The sequence below is a fragment of the Lycorma delicatula genome, chromosome 8 (assembly GCF_047948215.1).
Source record: "Lycorma delicatula isolate Av1 chromosome 8, ASM4794821v1, whole genome shotgun sequence".
NCBI classification, from domain to species: Eukaryota; Metazoa; Arthropoda; class Insecta; order Hemiptera; family Fulgoridae; genus Lycorma; species Lycorma delicatula.
The window spans coordinates 67,820,616-67,845,202 of record NC_134462.1 but is presented as its reverse complement, the minus strand read 5'-3'; the positions used below and the strand labels follow the sequence as shown (position 1 = coordinate 67,845,202).

The 24,587-nt window shown below is 28.7% G+C and overlaps 1 protein-coding gene across 3 annotated transcripts in view; it reads left to right on the top strand.

Annotated features, from left to right (window-relative positions):
• Positions 1-15,888, top strand: part of LOC142329369 (uncharacterized) — a 502,750-nt gene extending 486,862 nt beyond the window's left edge. For all 3 annotated transcript variants that reach the window (XM_075373890.1, XM_075373889.1, XM_075373891.1), the window contains 2 exons: positions 13,669-13,814; positions 15,536-15,888. In XM_075373890.1, coding sequence (XP_075230005.1) covers positions 13,669-13,814; positions 15,536-15,637 — 248 coding nt within the window. In that variant the 3' untranslated portion in view covers positions 15,638-15,888. The remainder of the gene's footprint in view (positions 1-13,668; positions 13,815-15,535) is intronic.
• Positions 15,889-24,587: the final 8,699 nt, after the last annotated feature.

Genomic DNA, 24,587 nt, shown 5'->3' with positions numbered 1-24,587 from the left:
TTCTTAGTCATTAGTATAAACGAGCTGATCAGTTTGTTTATTTGAGCAGGATATTCTCTAAAAGTTTCAACTTTTCAAAATTTAAAAAAATGTATGATAACCTTTGAAAATTCTGTTTAGTTAATTCTATTGTGCGAGGCAGTGTGTCTAAAATAATAAGACCAATTATTTTTTATTACATCTTATTGCAAACTTTATGAAAAGATGTAAAACGAACTGCCTTTATCATTATGAAATTTCAGTTCTTAATTTAATAGCTGTTTTTTCTTTAAGTAACACCAGTGGCGGCTTGCATATAGAACTGCGGCTTGCACTGCAAGCCGCAGTGCAGCTTGCGGCTTGCACTATGGAACTGCAGCACCCCCTTTTTCCACTTGATATTATCAATAACATTTAATATGAGTCCTTTTTTCATTAATTCTTTCTTTATACGTGTACAATATATAATCCTTAAGCTTAATATCCGTAGCCATCTCCCAGTTTATGAAAAAGATACAAAAATCATTGTATAGAACTGTTCACTTCACAGTTCCAGCGATGTGGTGTTTGGCTGTTGTGTGCATGTGCATATAAGAAGCTGCATGCGAGACTGCGAGGGAGAGAGAGCACTGTCACTCCTGCAGTGCTGATCCTGGTATGCTGGTGGATGGTAGTTTTTTTTTACTCTGCGTGTGTATGGAACGTTCCTTGTTCATTCCCTTTTCTAGTTTAGTCGGTGGAAGGAATATGAAAGTGGTTTAGTTGTTTTTTCAGTAGTGGTCAGAAGATGGCGAAAAGCAAGGGCTCTTTGATTGCCAAATCTGTCCAAAAATACGCTGGAAAGGCGAAAGAGAAGGCAATTAGTAAAAACCAATTATGTATTTGTTTCTGTGTGCATAGAAATTTAAATTAAGCACCATTGAACTATAGTGTTTTTAAGAGCACATTTTATTAAGTTGTAATCTAATAATACTAAAATACATTATCTGTATTGATATTTTATTATTTATTTGGTTAAACCGAATATGGTTTTTAAGCACAATGTGCTTAAAAATCGTGTACCATATTCTTGAATGTGATAAACTGTAGAATTAGATTATTATCCTGGTTTCAGCTATTCTCTTTGATTAATGTTTTTTCAGTTCTTTTATTTTATAGAAAACTTTAACAATGGCCTTGAAAAGGCCCAGAAAAAAAATTTATGTAGCAGCACCCTCATTATTTTTAGCTATGAGCCGCCACTGAGTAGCACATAGGATAGTTAGTATCCCTTTACTGATTAAAAAAAAAATATATTTCTTTATTTAATTTACCTTTATTAGATGATGAATATTTTTCCTTCACAGTTTAGTTTTAACTATGATCAACCTTCTCATGAGATTGATAAATAATTGTTTCTTAGTCCTGAGAAAGGTGTTAGCTGCATCTTCTTATACCCTGATAATCTTTTTAAGTGCTGAATTATCCATTGGGACATCATCCTTCAAATTTTCAGGATGCTATATAGAAATTTTGAGGATTTGAAGGAATATGAAGGCTGTTAGTGAAAAATTTCTTTAATGAACTGATTAAACTTTCTTAAAGTTTAAAGATTAAAAAAAGATTAATCTTTAAACTTCTGAAATTAAACATTGCTAAGTGTTTTTTACATTTGCTGAGGAAGCTACATATATTTGGTTTATTTTGACTGGTATCTTTAACAGTTAGTGCTGTATTTAAAAAAAAAAAATAATCAGTTTGTACACTAAAAGAAAAAAAAATGGTTTTGAAATTGATTAATTAGTATGGTAGTGATTATCTTCTAATATTTTATTTATTCGTAAGTTATTTATATCCCCTGGTTCTTATTCTTCCCAGCATTTTACCAGTGAGTTAGTTAATTTATTTGTGATGACAAATTGTAGGATCTTAAAATTTTTATGTTTGAATGATGATGTAACTGTTTAATTAAGCACTTGCTTTTATTGAATATCATTGCAGTATTAACTCCATTTAAAACAAAAATTACAGGAAAGATATGATAAAATAAAGAAGAAATTAGAACAGGAAAAGTACTCAAGTACTTTTTTTTCGTATTGTATTGTACAAAATCCATTTTTATATTCTGATTAGAATATATTAATTAATCACTCTGATTAGGAAATCATGAAAAATAAAAAGATCTGCTGTATGTATGATATTGTTTGTTGTTTCATAATGAATGTCATAATATTCAATATCACACTAATGTTAAATGTAATTATTTGTTGTAATTGCCTTTTATATACTTAGTGTATCTGTTTGCATGTGTATATTTTAGTTATTTATTTTTATACATTCCACTATTGTTTAATTAAACTGCATTTGCCGCATCTTATAGATTTTAATTTATTCTTAACCTTTTTTAATTTTATGCTGCTCATGAATTAAAATTATGAACGAATAAGCATGTTTTCTGTTTATGTTTTATTAGTATTTTTATTGTTACTTAAAATATATTTCTGTTTTAATTTTATCTGACTACTAAATCTTATTTTTTGAAAAATTTATTATGAAAAGTATTGATTGATTAAATATAAAGTCCTCCAAATTTATCTAGACTATATGTACTACTTAAAGGATATGAAATGAGGATAAATTAATTGTTGAAAGCCTTCAGATTGAAAGTTTTTCTCCTACGTCATAAAGTTTAAAATTTTTCTCTGTAGATTGGTAACTATATTAGTAAATAATCATTCATTTGCTATGGGACATATATTCTTAGATGTCTAGTTAAAGAAAAAACTAGTTTCATGAGATCTTACTGTAGCACTTTTTCTTTTTTTTAAATTTCCTATCACTACTAAATTTAAGGTGAGTTCAGATATATACACTACCTGTATTTAGAATGGGGAGAATTTATTTTTAAAGGGATAAATGTTTTTTTTTCAATCAAAAATACTTTTTATTCTTTTTTGAAAGAGTTATGTTTTGCCATGAGAACGGTAATTTCTCTATGAACACTTGCTTCAAATCTAAATAAAATTATATTATTTTACACATGGACTTCTCCCATATCTTATGAAATTTAATAGTTAAATTTCATTAATAAGTTCAAATTTTTAAATAATTGTTATTTTTAAATAATATAACTTTGCTTTTATCATGTAGCTTTCTTTTGAAAATTATTTTTAGATTTTCATTTATATAATTATCCCTTAAACTGTATTAATCAGTTATAGGAGAAAAATTCTAATCAATCAATTCTAATCAATCTTCAATTGGATCTCTGGTCTGAGGAATTTCCTATTGTGAACAAAATTTTTCCTTTTTTTACAAAAGGTTTTTATCTGCTTCAGGGATTAAACCAGAACCCTAGTATTATTACACCAACAACCTAGTAGGTTGGCCATTTTATATCATGTAATTATAACACTTTTCTGTTAAATAAAATTAACTTTATGAAATTTTACAATGTAGAGCATAGCTCATATACTTATTTTATTGCTGTTTATTATAATGATCACAATAATTTAGCAGAATTATGAAGAGATAAAAGGGCATTAAATAAATTCATTTAGATGAAAAGAAAGTTCTCATAAAATTTAATGGATCTTGAATGAGTTCTTTTCTACAAAAATCAAAAGAGAATACTAAAACTATTTTTGAAGTAATGCTTACTGGGAGTTTAATGGAATCCATTTCCTAGTTTAGGACTAAATTTAAAAAAAAATTCTGTTTCTAAGCATTTGGTTTTGCTTCATTTTAATTTTTTTACTTTTATTGTTTTACCATTTGTTCATTAATTAATAAGTACTGTTATTTAGTATCATTTATATACTACTGCCTTAGACACTTGCTATTCTATGAAAACAATATATACCTTTGCAAAGAAAAACTGCACACACTGGTGTTATTTTATTTTGATGATATGTAGATACTGATTTATTAAAAGTGTTTTCAACTATTGCCAATTTATCATATTCCATACCATTTTATTTTAAAATTAATTCAAATCTGAAATACTTATTGTATTGTAGAGAATTATATTATAACTTTTTACAGTTAATGATCTTAGAAATCTGAAAAAATACCCTAGACACTATAATTAAAAAATTATAGACATTATAGAGTCGGGTGTTTTATTAGAAGACATAGTGGTATTACCCTCAGATATTATTGTGTCCGATCATAATAGTTTCTACTAAGGTTAAAGGAAGACTAAAAAATATAATTAATTGATATCCATTGAATTATTATAAATATACACTTCTGAGCAAATTCATGAATATACTTTTGACAGATAATAGGATTAACATTTTATAATGGAATTCATAGCTAGTAATGTGTTTATATCAATCTGCAAGATTGACTTATATCACATATTTACTTATATAAGTGCTGTGAAATTCAAAATTTTTTGTTTTTAATTTCTTCTTTTGGATTTGTATTCTTGTTTTAATGAGAAAGATAAGTTGAATAAATTAATTAATGAAAAACATATAAGAAATGAAATAAGAGGGTAGTTGATCTAAAAGTCAGTTTTTTTGAGGTGGAAAGCTCTCCCAGCCCGTACAGACGGCAAGTGTTGGGCTCTCACTGACTAAAACCCCTGCTCCTTATTATACAACATGCCCTGATGCCTTTTAGCCTTACTTATAGCATGCTATATACTTGTCAGAGTCCTTGAATGGGTCAAAGAGTCCTGGACACATCAGCAGTAGTGACGACCCCTAAGGGCCCCCAACTCTCTCTTTACCATGGCTGGCCAGTAGCAGTCAAGGCGCAAGGCTTTCCTCATTTTTTTCTTATACTTCCTCTCTGTAGTAAACAAGACATATTTATAATAATATAGTCACATAATACACAGTGTAAAAAAATAAAATTAATAAAGAAGATGAAAATAACACATTGAAAATTTTATATTCTACCATCTTCTTCCTCTCTCTCATCCATCATCTTCTGCTGCAGTATTGCCCTGCTCAATTCTGCAACAGAATTCCAGTTTTCTTTGTTGCAAAAAACAGTACATCAACCAAACTGTCAGTAGCCAAGTGACTGCTGTATGCCACTGTCTACCTCTGCTCACCTGTTGCACTCAAAAAAGGTGTGCCTGACTGAATCCTCCAGGCCACAGTATACACACCTACAGTCTTCTCTTCCTTTCTTGCTTGCCAGATGGACATTGAATTCTCCATGCCCTATCAGCAGCTGGGTGAGCCATAAGTTGACCTCCCCATGCTCCTGATAGACCCACCTACGTACATCTGGGATGATCCCATACGTCCAGCGGTAAGATATACTCTCATCCCATCTCTTTTGCCACCTTTTCAGCATTGCATCCCCGGCTTGCTTCTTTGAGGTGTCCATCCATCAATCTATTCGTCCATGTATTTTTAGATACATCAGAGGCTTGCCTGCAACAGTGAAGACTTACTGGACACTGTTCTGTAGGCTTTGGCAAAAAAAAAAACTTGTAACGCCATCCTCCTTTGGATTCCATTTAAGGTTCTTTTGTTTTGTGAGACATCCAGTGTTCAATGCCAAACCAGGGCTGCATATGCAACCACTGACTCAATTACCACAACCTAGAGCCTGGTTTTAGATGACCTTGGTCCCCCTCATTTTTTGCATGAGTTTGGAGAACACCATCGTCATCTTTTCTATCTTCTTCGAAGTTTTGAGGGCATGGGTTGTAAATTTCATATTATGGTTCACCCGTATTCCTAGGTACTTAACTGAGGCCACCAGGTATATAACTGTACCACATACTCGAACAGTTAAACAAGGGAATCTAAAAGTCAGCTGACAAACCAGTTATTTAATTGTAGAATTTATTTATTTTTGTATAGGTCATGCAATTTAAAGGAAAACATTTGTTAAAAATAAAAACATTGTCATTACAAATAGATTTATGATTTGATTAAATTTTTTTCTTAACAGTTTTTATTAATTGTTCTACTATTAAAAAATACTTATTTCATTTTGTTAATAAAAATTTTTATTACTTTTATTTTATTAACATTTAATCCGTACTAAAATTAATATCTTAATAGTGTGTGTCATTTGCATTTCCAATCTGACAATTTATTTAACAATTGATTTAAGGTAAATTTGCTTACAGTTGATATTATATGCATTATTAATATATACATAATCATTTAATTTTGTTATCCATTTCATCAATACATTATACGGGTAGAAGTTGAATTTAAAAAAATATATATATTTTACAGTGTGATCAAAAATATTGAGAATGTTAATTTTTATCAAAAAGAATTTACTTTTTTTCTATATTGATATTGTCATTTTCAAAGTTGTCCCCCAAGATATGACATTTGTGATAAAATTTCTTCCAGTCTTCAAAACATTTGTGTAGTTCTCTTAATCAGTGGGAACAAGAAAAAGTTTCAGATGCATGTCTGGAGATTCTAAGGCTGGGGCATCAGTATGATGTTTGTTATATCTTTGACCAAATAATCATGAATTTATTGTGAAGTGAAAACAGGAGCATGTTATCATGGTGAAAAAATCCAAGAGTTTTTTATGCAAAATGACCACATTCGTGATCGTTTTCTTTTGACTGATTCACATAAATGCCTTAAACTGAAATTATTACTGTATGTTGACCATACAATCGTGTGTAAGAATATGATGATGCCATGCTAATTGAAAAAACGGTAAGGAAAACCTTAACATTCGATTGAATTTTGCATGCTTTTTTGGGTCTTGGTTCTTCAGGAAGTTTCCATCAGGATGATTGGACCCCTTCATTCCAGTATCATAACCATAGCCCATATTTCATCACCTGTTATACACCGTTTGAATAATTATGATTCATCAGTATATCATTAGCTAGCAATTGTTCTGTGATGATTTTGCAATGTTACTTTTGTTAAAAATTCAATACATTTGTAACAAATTTTGCTGCTACTTTTTTCATACTCAAAATGTCAGTCAAAATTGTTTTACAGAACTGTAAGAGATTTCCACCTCTTCAGCAACTACTCAAATATTGATTTGAATATAATTGATCACAAAGTCCTTTAGTTTGTCAATATTTTCATGATTGTTGATGTGTTGGGACATCCAACTCTTTTGTTATTTTTACAACCTTCTTAAAACTGTTTGTACCACTCATAAACCCTTTGTGTCAACATAACAACCTCACCAAAAGCCTTCTCCAACATCTTCACAACTTCACTGGATTTTATTCCATTTTTAACACAGCATTTAATGCAGATTCTTTATTCCATAATATTCAAATAGAATAATTCACTACTCCAATAAAATATATTCGAATTATTCAGCTGTCAAATTTTAACTAGACATCCAGTATAGCTGAAGATATTGATATACATTAAAGAGAATTCTGCTATGACATAGGAAAGAGACAAACTCAGCTGAAAAAATATAGCTTACAGATTATAAGAATTCTTGTTATTTTTTCATCACATCATACGCATCTTTTAATGTTATTTTTCTTTTTTATTTGGATAATAAATATTAATTACCATTTTACAGCAATTTTAAATTATTATAAACATGTGTTGTTTATCTGATTCTTGTACAGAGATTTGTAATTTGCATACCACAAATAAACTTTTTGAAAAAACAATGAAAGCCTAACAGTTTAGAAATTGTTTGTTTCTTATCAGTTTGTTTAAAAATAATATCACAGTCAGGTGGGAAGAACTCAGATTAGTGGGTATAGTCCATCATTTTAATTACATTTGAGATTTTTTGTGAGGGAGGAGTTTACTTATTGTCGGCACTTCAGCCATTTGGCTTATTGTATAGCTAACAGATAGGAAACAAGAATCTCCAGGACAGTCCACAGGAAACCCTTTGCTTCCACATACCAAGAATGCATTGGTACTTCAGGTCCTGCTGTCCTCATCATGAAAAACTACTAGGATCAATCCTGCACTTACAGAATAAATATTCTGAATAAGGGACCAAGCAAGGGTAAGGACTTTTCCTGAGATCCTTAGATTGCTTAACAATCTGTTCTTATCACCCACTCTTTTGGTGAGAGGTAAGAACAGATGATCTTTCCTGATGCATTGAGAAAGATAATTCAGTAAGATTTTTTACTGACTTGTCCATTTAATATACTTTACATAAGGAATAACAATAGCCCACATTAAAAATCCTCTTTCCCATACCAGTCTCATAGTTCTATATTACATCGTACAATAACTTTATAATCCATGTACTAATACTCTATGAATACAATAACAGCACATGAAATAAATATTCAGACATAATATTCAATTGAGCTGTCACTTAGGCAAATCATATTAAATACAATCCATTCTCATTAAAAACAGGAAAGAGATGGAAAACTTTAATTAGGGTTTTAAAATATACCTTTCTGCCAATTTAAGAAACACTAGAAGAGTGTTCTTGGTTGAGTTATAAAATATAGCCTATCAATTTCAGTATATATTTATAATATTTTTTAGCACCTTTTTTCCATAATACTGTCAATAATAAGCTAGTGAATGTGAATTAAGGATAAAATGAATTTGGCTAAGGTCATCTTTATACAGTTTCTGTGTAGAGATTGCTAAGTTAAACTAAATGGGCTCAGTTTCCTTACATGCTGTTTGTATATGTTAATTTTTTCAAGATTTCGGAAGAACAGCCAAAAAAATATTTAGTTTACTCCTCAATAGATAATTTTGAGAATTTTCATTACATTATATATAAAATTAAATGTGAAGTTTATTAGATTTCGATTTAAATATGTTACTCATGTCTGAATCATCAGGCTATAAGTCCAGTTTTTAGATGGTGTTAACTGTGATTAGTCTTGGCTATTCTCAGGTTAACTTGTTTTGTTGTTTTTTTGCATTACTGAATCTAAGTAATTAAAGTATGTTGATTTTTTACCATTCAGATATATTATGTTTATTTTCAAAAATTATTAGCTCTAATAAATATTTTTTAAGAGTAGTTTTTGGTCAGCAAGAAATTTAATTTAAATGTTTTACATTAGCCTTTATTTAAACGTTTAATACATTTGTAACTGATTTCTTGTTGAGATGAATATAGTAATAGTTTTTGGTTTAGATTTGTTTATTTTATTCATAGTGAATTTAATTATAAATGTGCATGTATGTATGTGTGTATGTGTGTTTGTGTGTTAAAATAATATTTACTAAATTTGAACTGTATTTATCATATCACTGTTGTAAAAGCATTATACTGTAATTAAAATCAAATAATCATAAATTATTTTCTTCTGTAGCTTCAACAATAAAGGAAAAAAATTCAAAATTATTTATGTATCAGTGTTTAAAATATACTATATATAATATACAAGTATAATTAATAATTATATAATATACATAAATATATTCATATACTGTGATTTTGAGATCTGTTTGTAATTTATAAATATTATTAATAAATTATGATGTTATATTTAATTGTTTGTAATCATTTAGTGAAATATTTCTTTTTAGCTTGCAGTTTTATGTAATTCCTAACAAGTATACTAACTGTTTTTCTCGTAATGTATTACAAATATAGTGTAATAAACAAATACTTTATTCTGATCACACCGTAATTATATATTACATACATCATATGACGAATGGTAGGTGCGATATTCCATAAATAACAAAATGGATTTGCTCCAGCATTTGTCTGAAAGAATCAAAAGAAACTCTGAAAAAACCTTGGTTGGTTATAAAATTAAAAAAAAAATTAATAAATAAAAAAGAAAAGTGGCTACAATCCATAAATAATAATTATATGGAATAATCTTGATGTAGCTAGATAATAAATAAAAAAAAAAAAAAGTCTATACAGAATGAAATAAAGATATGAGTATGTTAAATGAGTATGCAGACCAAATTTAGGTTCATCTAATTAAAGTGTAATATTGCTTAAAAACTCATCAATAGAGGAATTTCTTTTCTGTTAAAAAAATAGATTAATTTGATTTTTAACTAAATGAGCTGGTAGATATTTTAAATAGTTAGCTAATTTATTAAAAATATAAATTAAAATCTAACAGGGTCCTTTCTTATAAACTTAAGTATTGTGGTAAAAGAAAAATATTTTTTGTCTAGTTTAATATAAGTAAATATTTTATATTTAATATTTTTTTAAAAATGATTATTCTTTTTAAAAGTTGCATATTTTTAAATTTAGATAAATTCTTGGAAATATTAGAATTTTTAATTTACAAAGATCTAAAGATTCATGTTAACATTAGTCTACATGGATCTTAATTACTGGAACCAAAGATTTGACAGTTCATTTTTGTCTTGAAAATTTGTTCTTGCTTTCAGAACTTTTTGAAGTATTCCCAAGGTGTAATATTATATTTTAAATATTAAAGTGTAATAAATGTTTAATAAGGTTAATGATTGACTGGTTAATATGCTAAATAAAAAAAGGTATGATTTTTTTATATAGAGAATTTTAAACAACATTCTCTTAATTTATCTGTATAATGCACATTTCAGTATACATTAATAGTATATACAATCATTAATTTTAATATTAATGAAATTGAATTTAAGGAAAAAGCAGTCAAAATTTTCAGTTAAATATTTTTCAGCATATTCATTTTTGTCATAATAGTCATGAAATTGAGTTTTATCTTTCTGATAAAAATTATTATAAAATATGGTAAAAAAGTTTAGGCCTGAGGTTAAATTAACTGGTGTATGATTCAAGTTAGATAAATTATATTACAACTTTCTTGTATTCACTTGTCAAAAATATGTACAAAAAGAATCTTTCTTATGGTATTACATTTTTTTGTTAAGATTTCTTTAACATAGATTATCTCTTGCTTCAGTTGATTTTATAAATAAAATATGAATGCCATTCAGAAAGTAAAGAACTGCACTGCTTGCAGTATTTGGTTGGTGACCTCTCAACAACAATAACTTTTCTTTTATCAGCAAGTCATGTGTAAGTCTAAGCCATATTTTGAGATTGTAAATATTTTATTTTTTCTATCCTAACCATTTAAGATTGTAAAAAAAGGAAACCCTGCCAAATACATAACTGGAAGCGTGATTCAGTTTTTTAATGCAAGAAAAGTTTGTCTTCATACATCTTTAGGCAAATAAGGGAAGAAAGTATATGTTGGTGAGATAATAAATTTGTTAATGTGAAAAATGGTGCAACATCTTTATTGAAGGCAAACCCTTTCTTATGACTGAAGAACTGAAACAAAAAACTGACTTTCACTAGTTAACACAAGTGAAAGTTAGGTTAGATGATTTGCTGTTGATACGTCATGTTTATGTACTAATATTTCAAGGTCTCTTCTACATAAAAATCTTCATGAAAATTTGATACAAGAAAATCTTTACATGGATTCTTCGACTGCTCTTTGAAGATAAAAGCAAACAGGAGTGGCCTTGATATTGCTTGATCGATGTTAGTGAGAATTTTTTGAATTTGTGAATCATGCTATTACTGGTAAATGAACATGGATCTGTTAGTAATTCCAGTCAATGGAGTACACAATTCAACAACTCCTTTACAATGAAAGAAATAAGAAAAACCGAGCACATAGAAAATGATGGTATTTTGTAGAACAGGAGTGGTTGACTGATTGATTTCATGCTAAGTGGAACAACAATATATAAATAAGATTACTGTGAAGTACGTAGTAGCTCTATTGTACCATAAAACAACACTGCTTATTCTCAAACAGCATTGTTTTTTAACTCCCAAAACAGCAGTATTTCATGTTCAGTCATTTTCATGTCCCTTTAATTTTTTTAATGTATATTTTTACATCTTTACATGTGTATTTCATATTTTGGTAACATACAACCCTGCTGCTAGTGTATGTTTGTACTGAACTTCATTTTTCAATGTATTAAACTACCAAAATTTCTGCCACTAAATGATTAATAAAAAACAAAAACTAATGAGGTCAGTATGAAAAATATCATAACTTTAACTAGGTTTTTCTTAAATTTCTCTGTTTAACTATTATATTGATGTGGTGTCTTTCTTCATGATTTCCTAGAATAAAGAGACTCCATATAGCATTTGATGTTTCATGGAACCATATTAAAATTTGCTATATATTACTAAATACAACGTATTTGTATTTCTTCACTAAAAAAACGGTAATGAGAGATACTGACACACATATCTGCTTCTTCTATTATAAAAAAGGGGTATTCTACAAGATTAGTACAATTGTATGTAAATTTTTTGTAAAATATTTTGTATTTATTCTAGTTATAACTAGAGTTGTAAGTTGATAAAGTAGTGCAAACCAAATTCAGTTTGCAGCTGCATACGCTGGAAGTGAAGACTTATCATAATATAAAAACTAATAGCTAGGCTAAAAAAAAGAACCTTGAAGAAGTGGTAATTACTAATTATTTGTAAATATATTTTTGTTATTCAATTATATAAATAAGTACATTTTTATTATCCCTATCAATTGCAGTAAATTATAGCCTGAAATTCTTAAATATTCTTGTTAAAGATTTCAATTTTGGTTGCATATTATTACATCATGATCTCAAACATTTGTTGAAATTTTGAGGAGGATAAATTAACAATAATTTTTTAATGTTTTTTTTCATAATAATGTTACATAATAATGTTTAATAATAAAATATTGCTACATCTTATAAAAATTTAGTTAGTTTCTGAAAACAAAGACTTTATGATTAGACTGTAATCTTCTCTGATCTTAAATAGCACCACATTTAAAATTACTCTATCCATTACTTTCTCATTTTTTTAGCTATCTATGCTGATTATTCTTACAAACTGTTCCAATTAACATATTCTGAAACTAGTCTATAGTGAAACCATCTGTCTGTTTTAGTGTAGATTGCTGTTTCATATTTTTGCTTTTTCATTTTTTTTAGGCTTTAGTGAGGGAATGTGGAATAGAAATCTTATAATTCACTCAGGTATTGTCTTATAACACTAGCTTAGCTGATCCTCATCAAAGAACTGTCAATATATTTGATCAATTATTAACACCCATGATTCCCCATTGGTGTTAAAGTGCTGAGTAGACCTTCATCTAGATAGACCTATTATTCTAGACCTTTATCTAGATAGTCTTTTTATGGCAAGTCCAGTGTGTAGAGAGATAATGAAAACCTTTCACTTGAACCACTAAAATAAATCTCTGTGAAATTTATTAAGTTTGGACCATACACTGTCTTACAGAGAATATCCATTTGAGCGTCCTACGCTATTTATTTTAATTGACTTATAAAACTTCATAATTTAACAATAAGCTTCTACTGTTACTGTAGTCCAAGCATATGTAAGTTTTGTCAGTGAAATTCCTTTATCTTCTCAAAACAATATAAGCATAAGTTTTTGGTGTGATTGTGTCTGTTTGATTTTACGTTTGGCTTGCTAGAGGAATGACAACGCATTCATTGTACGAGCTAAAGGACTGTTCTTTGGTCTCTACATCCATGAACTTGATCCCCAACTCAAGTTCTTCTCACATCTGGTCACAATTTTTTCAAGATATTCATCCTTGTTTTGTTATGGCAATCAGGTTATTTTTAACAGCCAATTAGAAGTCAGTTTTGGAATTCTTTAAAATGAAGAAATATTAACCTCAAAAGGTAAAATTTTGGTAATGATTTTGTACCTTTTCATTCAGTTAAGTAAAGGCAAATTCAGAAATGTAGAAAGTTATATGTGAAATTATTTTAGAAATTTTTTCATAAATTTTATTGAACTGGAAACTTTGTACAGGGCATGAAAGTGATGTAGGAAATGGCCGTTCAAGAGCAAGTCGTAGTAAGAAACACCTACTTAAAAGACGTAGTTCAGGAGGCCCAGAAACATTCAGAGCATGGCCACCTGATCATACAGCAAGACGAGGCTCACTCCCCATTGAGGTACTCTCAGGTGGGCACTGTTCTAGTCTATTCTAGAATCTGTTGTATTTTTTCCTTTTAATGTTATATTCATTTTTTTATTGATAAGGACTTTGCATGATACTTAGCCAGGGGAAACAATATTTATTTTATAATTTTGCTGAGAATAATTATTTTAACTATTTTATAAAAATTGTTCTGGTACTTAGAAATTTGTATTACTAGGTAGAATAGGAGAAAGAGATTTGCTAATTAAAAATAAAATCAAATGTATTACTTAAAGAAAACAAAATTTAATTTAAAAAATTATACTTTGTCTAGTTGTTAAAGTTATGTACCCCTATTTTTTCTGATGTTGAATTCTTCATTGTATTTATACAGTAATGTAATTTAATACAAATAGTTCATTGCTGACTTCATTAAAAGGTTTTAATGGAGCTTTTATGCTTAAGGGTAGAAAAATGTTACTAGTCGTACATATTTAATAGATATTTTTCTAATGGAGCATTATTGTGATAACATTCACTATTGAAAATTTATCAGAAAATTAATAATAGGAAATAACTCAAAAATTTGCAGGGAAATTTATCTAAAAGTCAAGGCAACTTTTAATTGATGGCCTACTGAATACTATTGCTGCTAAGCTCCTTCAATACTATTGTGCTCATTGATGAGATAAGGATTTTTTAGTCAATTTATATTTCATCCTGCATCTCTGATATAAAATAACCATTAATATCATTCTTACCAATATAAAAATGCTACTACAGACCAGATGAGCTAAAGATGCTTCCAGTCAGTTACACCTGAAGACTATGACATTACTAACCAACTCTGTTAACAAATTCTAACAAAACTTAATATTCCAGATCAGATGGATATCTTTGGCTGGAAGTCGAATCAACTGAATTAATCAGCCTCTTGTAGTTCTATTACAAATTGCAATAATCATTATCATTGACACTCTATGAATGAATAAATGAATAGTTTGTTGATTCAGATGCATCATTGTAAAAAAGATGAAAAGTTGCTTCTGAAAATTGTGTGCTACTTGAAAAAAAATTAAAGTAATGAAAATCTTCATATCAAACAAATATCCAATAAACTGCACAATGAAGGTGGCAAAATATGCCTTAGTAAACAAGAAAAACCAGTAAACTCTTCAGGGATCCTTCATGGGAAATAATCAAAAGGGTCATATAGAATAAAACATTAGAAATGCTGTCAATATGTGCCATCTCATCTTCCAACAGACAATGGAAAGACATCAAATGCACTTGAGAAAGTAACAAAAAATAACCAGAAATCAGGTATGGCAAACTAATGGTAACTCAGTTTATATTTGTCTTGCTGCTTGCTCCACTGGATCATGATAAAAAATTCTAATTAGAGCACTATCTGTAAGGACCAGAACACCATAATGGACAAAGATCTTTTTTTTGCAAAAACACAAATATAATTTGATACAACTATTGAATACCAGAAAACAAATGAAATAAGACCATTGATCTTTCATTAAAAAAAATATATTTACTTTTAAATTCATCAAATAAGAAAATTTTTGTTTATGTAAAACATTTTGTTTTACCATCTTCAGTTAATTACCTGTATTTCTTTGATTACTTGAATTAACTTTATTACTCTAATTATTACTGAAAAGAGAATCCAGGCTTATTTATAAGATTATTTTTTTTAAATAATGTCTTTTGTTATTGAATGATTTCCTGCCTTCTTTTTGGCAGGGACCAGCAGTGGGAGCCATGGGTTCGCTGGGAGCAGTACTGCACTCTAGTTCATTGCTGCGTCAGCAACAACAACAGCAACCAGCACCAGTCCGACTCTAACTGCCCATCTTCAGGTATAAATTAAATAACTACTAAACATCATGAAAAAGAAGAAGAAGAGAATTCGGTAAAAACAATACTAACTGCAAAAAATGAACTTTTATTTTCATTGAGGTAATAATAACTTCATATAGATATAAATGGAATCAATATCAAAAAAAAAAATGATGGTGATAAATAAATATATATTATATATTATTTAATATAAATATATAGATATATTAATAATATTTATTTATAGAACATATAATTTTTTTATTATTTTTTAAGTGACCAAATATTTAAGAAGGAAAAGATTATTAATTATTAAAAGGTAAATGAGATGTAATTATTATATTGTATTGTATACTCCTTGGTGTTCCCCTTGCCAATGTTTTTACCTAATCTTTATTGTTACAAGTAATATAAATCTGTTATATTACTTTATTTCTACATATTTCTTGAATATATCTTTGTGTAAGTGGTGAATAAATGTGTGTTACTCCTACTGTATTATTATGTATTTATGTAAAATTGTGATAATTATAAATATAAATATAGAATGTAAATTAATTTATGTTGTAATTAAATTTTTAAATGTATTTGTGTGTATATGTGGCATATGTTTGTGTGCATGAGAATGTACATGTATGTTCTAAAAATAAAATTTTTATTATTTATTTAGTAAAATGTATCAATATCTGAATAATCAATCTATTTTATTGGTTTTATTACTATTATTAAAAATATTTTAATTAAACAAAAGTTTTACATCCGATTATAAATTATTAAAATTTACTTTGAGTTGCCATTAGTTTTCGTACTGATATACATTTTTTATTATATTTCATATTTAGAAATTCTTAAGCTGTTTTTTAAGTGACTATTTTTGAAGTTCTGCAGGCATGATTATAATGATTATTGCTTTAATTGAAACATTTCTTTGGCTTTTTCAATAAATTAACTACTGTTTTCCACTGTGACTTTTGATCAGCTAAATTTATTCACCTATGAGTTTGTTGAGGATTGGTTATCTAATGTTTATTATTACAATTTTCAAATGATGTATATTTTTTTACATTAATTGTAAAAAAACACTGTAATTATAAGCTACTATTTTTAATTCATGGAATTTGTTCCTCTAAAAATTCGTTGGAGCTAATTATCAGCACCTTCCTCAATGAGTTGCTTATAACAATAAAGCTACTAGAAATCTATCAAAGAAAATACTAATAATAATTAGCTGTGAAAAGCCTGTGAAAGAGTAAGTTCTACTAGTCTGAAAAGTAATTTTCAATTTTTGATAACTTAAATCTGTAAGTATTTTTACTTGTGTAAATTTATAGAATTAAATAAATCCAGAAAATACTGTAGTACTGGAAAAGTGTTACTGAATAAAGCAACCAATAATGATAAGAATGATTATAAGAATGATCATAAGAATAACTAATGATAAGAATGATCATTCTTACCAATAAGAATGATTATTGGATATTCATCCAATAATCATTCTTTAATCAGACTAATTTTACAGACATTAATAAAAATAAATAAATAAATGGTTTATTTTTATATTTAACTTTATTTTCTATTTTTCACTTAAAAAATAATGTAGTAATTATGATATAAATATGTAAAGGATACACTAATGTATCGTTTAATAATATCTATCTCAATTTTTTTTGTATCGTTTAATAATATCTATCTCAATTTTTTTATGCCTAGGACATATAAAATACTTGAGTTTTAAGAGGCTTTTACTAATCAAATTTGCTTTTTCTCAGAGTAATGATGATTTGTTTAGCAGAGTAAAGGTGTTGTTACTTGTAGGGCTGAATATCATCAAAACCAATGAGTTTGGCATACTGATATGCAATCTTATATTTGACACAATAGAAAACACAACAGGAAACTACTTCACACCTCAATTCCTCTTTTAAACCTGGGATTGGGTACTTTTTATTATTACTATTGAAGATGGATATGTCATTTTCAGTATTGATTTAGAACTGGCGTGGGTATAAAAAATTGTAAAATCTGTAAAACTGCTTTAATTCCAAATTAACCTACTAATTAAACTGATGCAATGTATCGTAATAATTTGATTAATGTATGAATAAAAAAAATAAAGCAAGCTTTTAAAAGTCTTTAAACATTATTGTAATATTATTTTTTTAAATACCTAAAATTCAAGTATTTTTTAATGAATTATGTCTTGACTACAGTTTATATGTGTATGATTGGATGTTAATAATTTTAAATAATTGATTTATGATATTTGATTGAAATAAGTTGAATTATCTAAAAGATTGTTATCAAATTTTTTAAAGCAAACATTAGTTTTTATCATTGTCCATTGAAAGGATTTTAGGAAGTAACTAAAATAATAATAATAAAAGAGAAATAATTTTACAGGAATTAAGTCAGTATTTTAAAAACATGAGAGGGTTTATTTTTAATTTTGACCACATAAATCAGCCTATGTTTTTTAAATAACTGAACTTTTCTGTTGATATTATTGCTTTATTGCATATTAGTTATGACATCAGCAGTTAAATGGCTTGCTATTTACTAATTTAGATCATTTAATAACTTTATTATCACTGTAAGTGCTATTTGTTGAATTTGTTTGTTAATTTATTGTTTCCAATTTTATATTAATTAATTTATATTATTGTAAAATAATAATTATTAAATTATTTCATAACAAGACTGTTTCATTGTGTTGTGATCATACAGGTTCTATTAATTTAACCTAGATGCAGATTTAACATTATTTTAGGGGCATCGACTACTTTGGTCATTAGCCCCATCCCACTTCAAAAAAAAATAAAAAAAAGGTTCAATTATTCACATTTTCTATGAATCAAAAATGTTCAAAAATTTACGTTCTTCTAACTTCGAATCCAGAATATTACTTTCTAGGCTTTCCTTTCGGCCATCCTCTCTTGCACCGTTTCTCCATTCTTCTGACGGCCTCAACCTCTGATGACAGTGTATCTGAGGCCTCAGACATGGCATCGTCTTCCTCTCTTTCGGATGCCAGTGACGTTCTGCGGCTGACGTCAGTTGATGAAAGTTTCGTCGGTGCTGTTAGCATCTTTGCTAGGGAATCTAAACTAATAAGCGATGCAGTCTCCGCGGCGGATGAGCTGGACTCTATCTCTACTGCAGTACTGGGTCCAGCTGAAATAGATGCTCTCACCGAAGCTGATCTTTGCGCTTTTGGAGGCTCTATTGGTACAGGTTTTATATTCTCTACGTCTGGTGGTTTCTCAATAATAACTTGCACCTCCATTTCTGTAGATTCAGATTTTCTTGTCACAATTTCTTTAAACTTGGTACTAGACGACGGAGTGATCCGTTTCTCTTTGCTAGATAAGTCAAGATTTTTTATTCTTACTTCAGTTGGTGGCTTAGTAATCGCAGGTTTAGCTGGACTCAATCTTTGAATCAATGATTCTTTCAATCATCGTCGCAAGACTTGGAGCCATCGTGTTAAGCAACTGCTCCACGTTAATTTTAGATGTGGAAGGGGCAGCCGCTGCTTCTGCGTAAGAAGTCGATGGTCGTGGTGTACACTGATTAACAATTTTCTTCGCTTCAGGATAACTGACCTTCTGAAGCGTTTTAACTTCCTGAATCGCTGTTTCTAATTTATATGTAGGGCAGTTTCTTGAATGACAATTGTGATGCCCTTTACAGTTAACGCAGGTTGGAGGGTCTTTACATGGGTCACCCTCATGGGTTTTTTCTCCACATATACATATTTCCTGCGCTTCACATCTAGCTGCTGTGTCCGAATCGTTGACACTTAAAACATCTCATCGGCTGCTTAATAAATGCTCGTACATCAAGCCGATGGATGCCAGCTCGTACCTTTTCAGGAAGATTCGGCCTATTAAATGTTAAAACATGCGAGGCCGAAGGAACAACTTCACCATTTCTTCGCATGGTTAGTCTGCGACACTGAGTCACTCCCTGACTCGACATTTCTTGTACAATTTCTTCTTCTGTACAATTAAGAAGATCGCGACAAACAAGAACTCCTCTGGATGAGTTCAGTGTGCTATGCGGTTGGACAGAAACCGCAAATTCACCGACCTTCTTCAACGCCTGGACTTTCTGGCTTTGCACGTCGTTGATAGTTTCGACGTGTAATCCATTAAAAGTCTTTCGGATTTCTTTAACGGGACCACCAGCACAATTTGTAATTTCTCTTGCGATTAAGAATGGACTAACTTTTTGAAAGTTTCCATTCTCCTTTGTAATAATTAAAAATCTTGGCTTAGGTACACTATAGCCAAATAAACTTTTACGTAAGTCTTTACTGATTCTATCAGCATCTTTCTTGATTTTCTCACACTCTTTGCTATTTTTCCTCTTCGCTTGTGGCGAATCGGAGGATTGTAAACGAGGGTGTTTACGTGCACCCTCTGCCACGTTTGATTGTTCAATATTCAAATACCGTTAATCCCTTCTGTAGCAAGGCTAGCTGCCGGGGTACACCCCCACTCCAGGGCTACTAACCTTGGAGGTCCGATCCGGTACTCTGGTGGAACCGGCATATGTCCTGGCAGAGAGCGGATGTGCAGTCTCTGCACTGACTCCAGGCTCCTACTCACCGAAGCTTTCAGAGCTCCCATGCACCGACTTACATGGGCACCATTGCTACATGCTTGCCATCGCAGGGGGCATGTGGACAACGGAAGGGTCTCCGTTACACCTGCAATAACATTGACCCTGGCCGCCACATCGCCAGCTCTAAGAGTGGTATGAGTCCATTTCCAAAATCGTTTATTATTCCATTTCCTGCAGGTAGCCGAAAAATCCAGTCCATTTAGTGACCTGAGGTTGGAAACAGGTCAAACTTAAAAAAAGCATAACCGAGGAATTTACTCGGAACCATGTTAGCCAGCTATATGTAATGTACGAAGTACAGCTGTTGCCGCCCTGGATGTGGAACATAGATGTTGTGTTCCGGACGTGGGGATTATCTACCTCAGGGCATGAAAAATATTTTATTCCTTTATAATTAACTGTTAATGCATCCTAATTTTTTAAATTTCACTTCTTTATAAAAAAATTATAGCAAATATTTAGAGTTCTTTTATAATTATAATGAAATAATTTATTACATTTTAAAATAGTACTTGCAAGTCATTAAAATAACATTACATTTTTTTATATGTATTTTCAGTCCAATTGCTTTTTAATAATTATTTTGAAAACAAATTTTTTAGATAAAGGTAGAGAAAGTGAAGTAAGATCTGATTTAATCTTGATAATACATTTAACATTAAAAATATGTGACATTAAAATATAATACTTAATCAGTTTTATTTTATGGAATTAACTGTTTTGAGAGTAATGTTAATTACTTTATGTTTGTAGATGTGTAAAATAAAAAAAAAGATTATTTATTATTATTATTTTAAATTATAATAATATAAGTAAGTAATTTGTTATATTATTGTTTAAAAAAATTGTATTTTTGTTGCTTTTGAGCTCATTATTTTATTATATTTTTTTATCTTTTTACAAGTTTGTTTTACAGTTGTTACTATTCTCATTTGAATATCGATTAAATTATAATAATGATAAATAGTGAAAATTATATGATGAATCAATTTACTTGCATGTTTTTTTTTGTAATATTAAAATGTTCATAAATACCATATTCCAACCAGTAAAAGATCACTGTATGCTTAATTTTTTTTATATTTAAGTTTCTTCTACTCAGTCTTTTGCAATCTAAGTGGAAAATTAATAAACATACCAATCATGTTTCTAGTTGATTTTTTCCAATAGCTAAACCACCACTTTAATATGAGAGATGAATAGTTCAAATTGCTACAGACACCCATTTTTTCTGATTATCTACCAATAATCAGAAGTTCACTTATTAATAAGTACTTAAAAAGCTACTAATTTAGATCCTTATATAATATTTGTAATTTAAATATTAATGACAATGATTAATTGTTTTTCTAATATTTATTTTTAAAAAATTTAATTGAATTTATATTTTACTTATTCAAATTAATAACCCTGTTCAAGAAAATTAAAAAATTAAATGATGTACATGGGTTTCCCCGCTACACATTCATTTCATTTTATCTCATTTGTATTTGCATGGTGTATAAATAAAAACTCTGTTTTTGTACCCATTTTCTTCCTACTAAATCGAATAAATTCTTTACTAATTTACTTTATAGAAACATAAGTGACCTTGATAAGCAAAGGAAAATTTACAAAAACTTTTGCTTAAGAAAGGAATAAAATAACAATTTTTAATGGAAAAATAATGTTGTAGAAAAGAATAAAATGTATAAACAGGAAAAAATAGAGAAAACTTTCAGTATGTAGACGTATAGTCTTCTTTTTTATTACAATCTCTGGCACGCTATTGCATTTATTTTAATGAGAAAATGATGTGGTGAATGAAATAACAGGTCAGATCCATGCCAGAAATTGAATTGGAGACCATTTGATCTAGTAATCAGGATAATCACTGCTCCAGCTGACAGCCTTCTACTTGTTTATTTAAAAAAATTTGGTGATGAGAATAACAGGATACTAACATACTGACAATTGATAAAACTAACAGATAGATTATGAAAAAGTTGGAGGTAGCGACTCGGAATTAAATAAGAGAAATAGAAGCACATTTATTGAGAAATGATAGGATGTAGTTTTAATCAGCTAAGAAAATACTAGAAATATTCCCTTATCTGATTTACTTAAGTTTTTTAATGGTTATCATGTGTACTCAATTCGTGTTTATAGTATATTTTTATTTATTATATCTATATGAAATATATAAATTAAATCCTGTCCCTTCTATCTGCACTAGAAATTACAGACAATTCTTGAAATCAAGGAAATTGAAATTTGGTGGACATGTTTTATTTGATAAAAATAAATAGAAAAAAAGAAAAGTAGATTCTAATAGAAAATCTTTAAAAGTGAACTTTGAAAAACAATGAAGTAAACTCATTAAGATGAAATTTAGTTTCTGTTCTAAATTGTTGAAATTTTTTGTAAATTCATTGTTATAGATTTTGTATCTTCAAATTCATGTATATATTTTTAAAAATAATAAATTTATAATTTATTTTTAATCAATGCCATATTGCTTCAGAGGATGAGATGAAATGACAATTTTGTAGTGTATGAAAATGCCATGCCTGACCGGGATTTGAACCTGGGAACTACAAATGAAAGGCTGAGATGCTACCACTCATGCCATGGAGGCCAGCAAATTACTTTACCTCTGCAAATATAATCATTGTAACACTTCTAAAATATTTATTAGCCTATCTAGAATGCTAATTTTTTTGCTGGTATAGAAATATTATAAAAATTCTAGTATAAATTGCTTCTACCTTTTTTGTCTTAACTTATCAAATCACTGCCTATAATATCAGATTAACTGATTGTATCTAATGAATGAATTGAATTTTTTTTAAATATCTCTAAAATTGATCTAAATAATAAACCCTGATATCCAATTAGAGGTTAACGAAAAACCTACAATTTTTGTACACCATATTTTCTATGACATATTTTCTCTTGTAAAGATCAACAGTTTTACATTTTTATGTGTTTTTTATTTATTTCTATTATTCATGATTTTTTTATTAAATCACTAATATTTTACAGTAATAACTAAAAAAAAACCAATGGTGCTTTATATGCTCAATTTTAGAGTTTCTTTATTTTTCTTTTGATTAATTTATTATTAATTTTTTAATGGATTTATTTAAAGATGTAAATAAATCCTTTATTGTAAAACAATAAAGGTTTTTGTAAAATGGTGAGCTTGATGAAGTAACTGTAAGAGCTCAAGTGTTGGAGATTAGAAAATTAAAACCTTTCTTCTCAGGTTAATTAATTTTTAAATATACTTATAATAAAGTTCAGTGTCTGAGCTAATCTTATTAAAGTATTATGTGTAATTTGATTTTAGTTTCACTTATTTTGTATTCATAGAAAAATGGCAATATAAAATTTATGCCAGTCTTTAACAAATATTTTCTTGTAAGCTGCTATTGTTTAGGTTTATTTATATTCACAAATCCACACTTTTTTTTAATAAAAAACTGTAACGTTAAATAAAACTGTCATTAAAATGTTTAAAATGAATGGTTGAGTAATTTTAAATATTACGTATAAGTAAAATGTTTTTTATTATTAATCACTTTATGTTTCTTTTTTTTAGACTAATATTAATCATGAATATTATTCATTTGTCAGATTATACAATTATAAAAAAGTAAACAAATGTTTAAAATATATTTTTTAAATATTTTATTATATCACATCTTGGGTTATGTGTTAAAAATTAAAAGTAAAAAAAGTCTATGTTTAAAATGTGCTTTACTTACAAAAATTTAATTTAATTACCAAGCATTCAAAATCGTAAATTAAAAAAATTGCATTCATTTAAATGGTTACTATCACTTTCAACTTTCAATATATTTTACATTTTCATGTAAACTAGCTATAACTCACATCATTGACTTCAATTTCCTGATAACTGAAAGTTGTTCAGTACTACACGGGGTATTAAACATTATATACACATTTTGTTTAAGGTATTACCTCCTATAAAGTTTTAGGTTTGTTTTTGAACATTTTTGATTTCAGAAACTCCTAAAAAAAGAAACTGGGTGTAGTTAAGTCTAGGGATCTTGATGTCCAATTGATGCCATCATTGTGTGAAAAGAAGTTGCTTGGAAACATATTTCCTAAATATCTAAATATTTATTGAGACTCTTAGTGTATGACTTTTAATTAGATACTGATTTTATAAGGGAAGACACCAACCTTGAGACGATCCCGGTCGCCGCACCATCCCCTCCGTTCCTAGCCCTGATGGGTGTTCAGACCCTCAAAACCTGATTACATATCCCAGTCATCAGTCTGGCCTCTGTCTGGATGCCACCGATAAAAATGCCTCAACAGA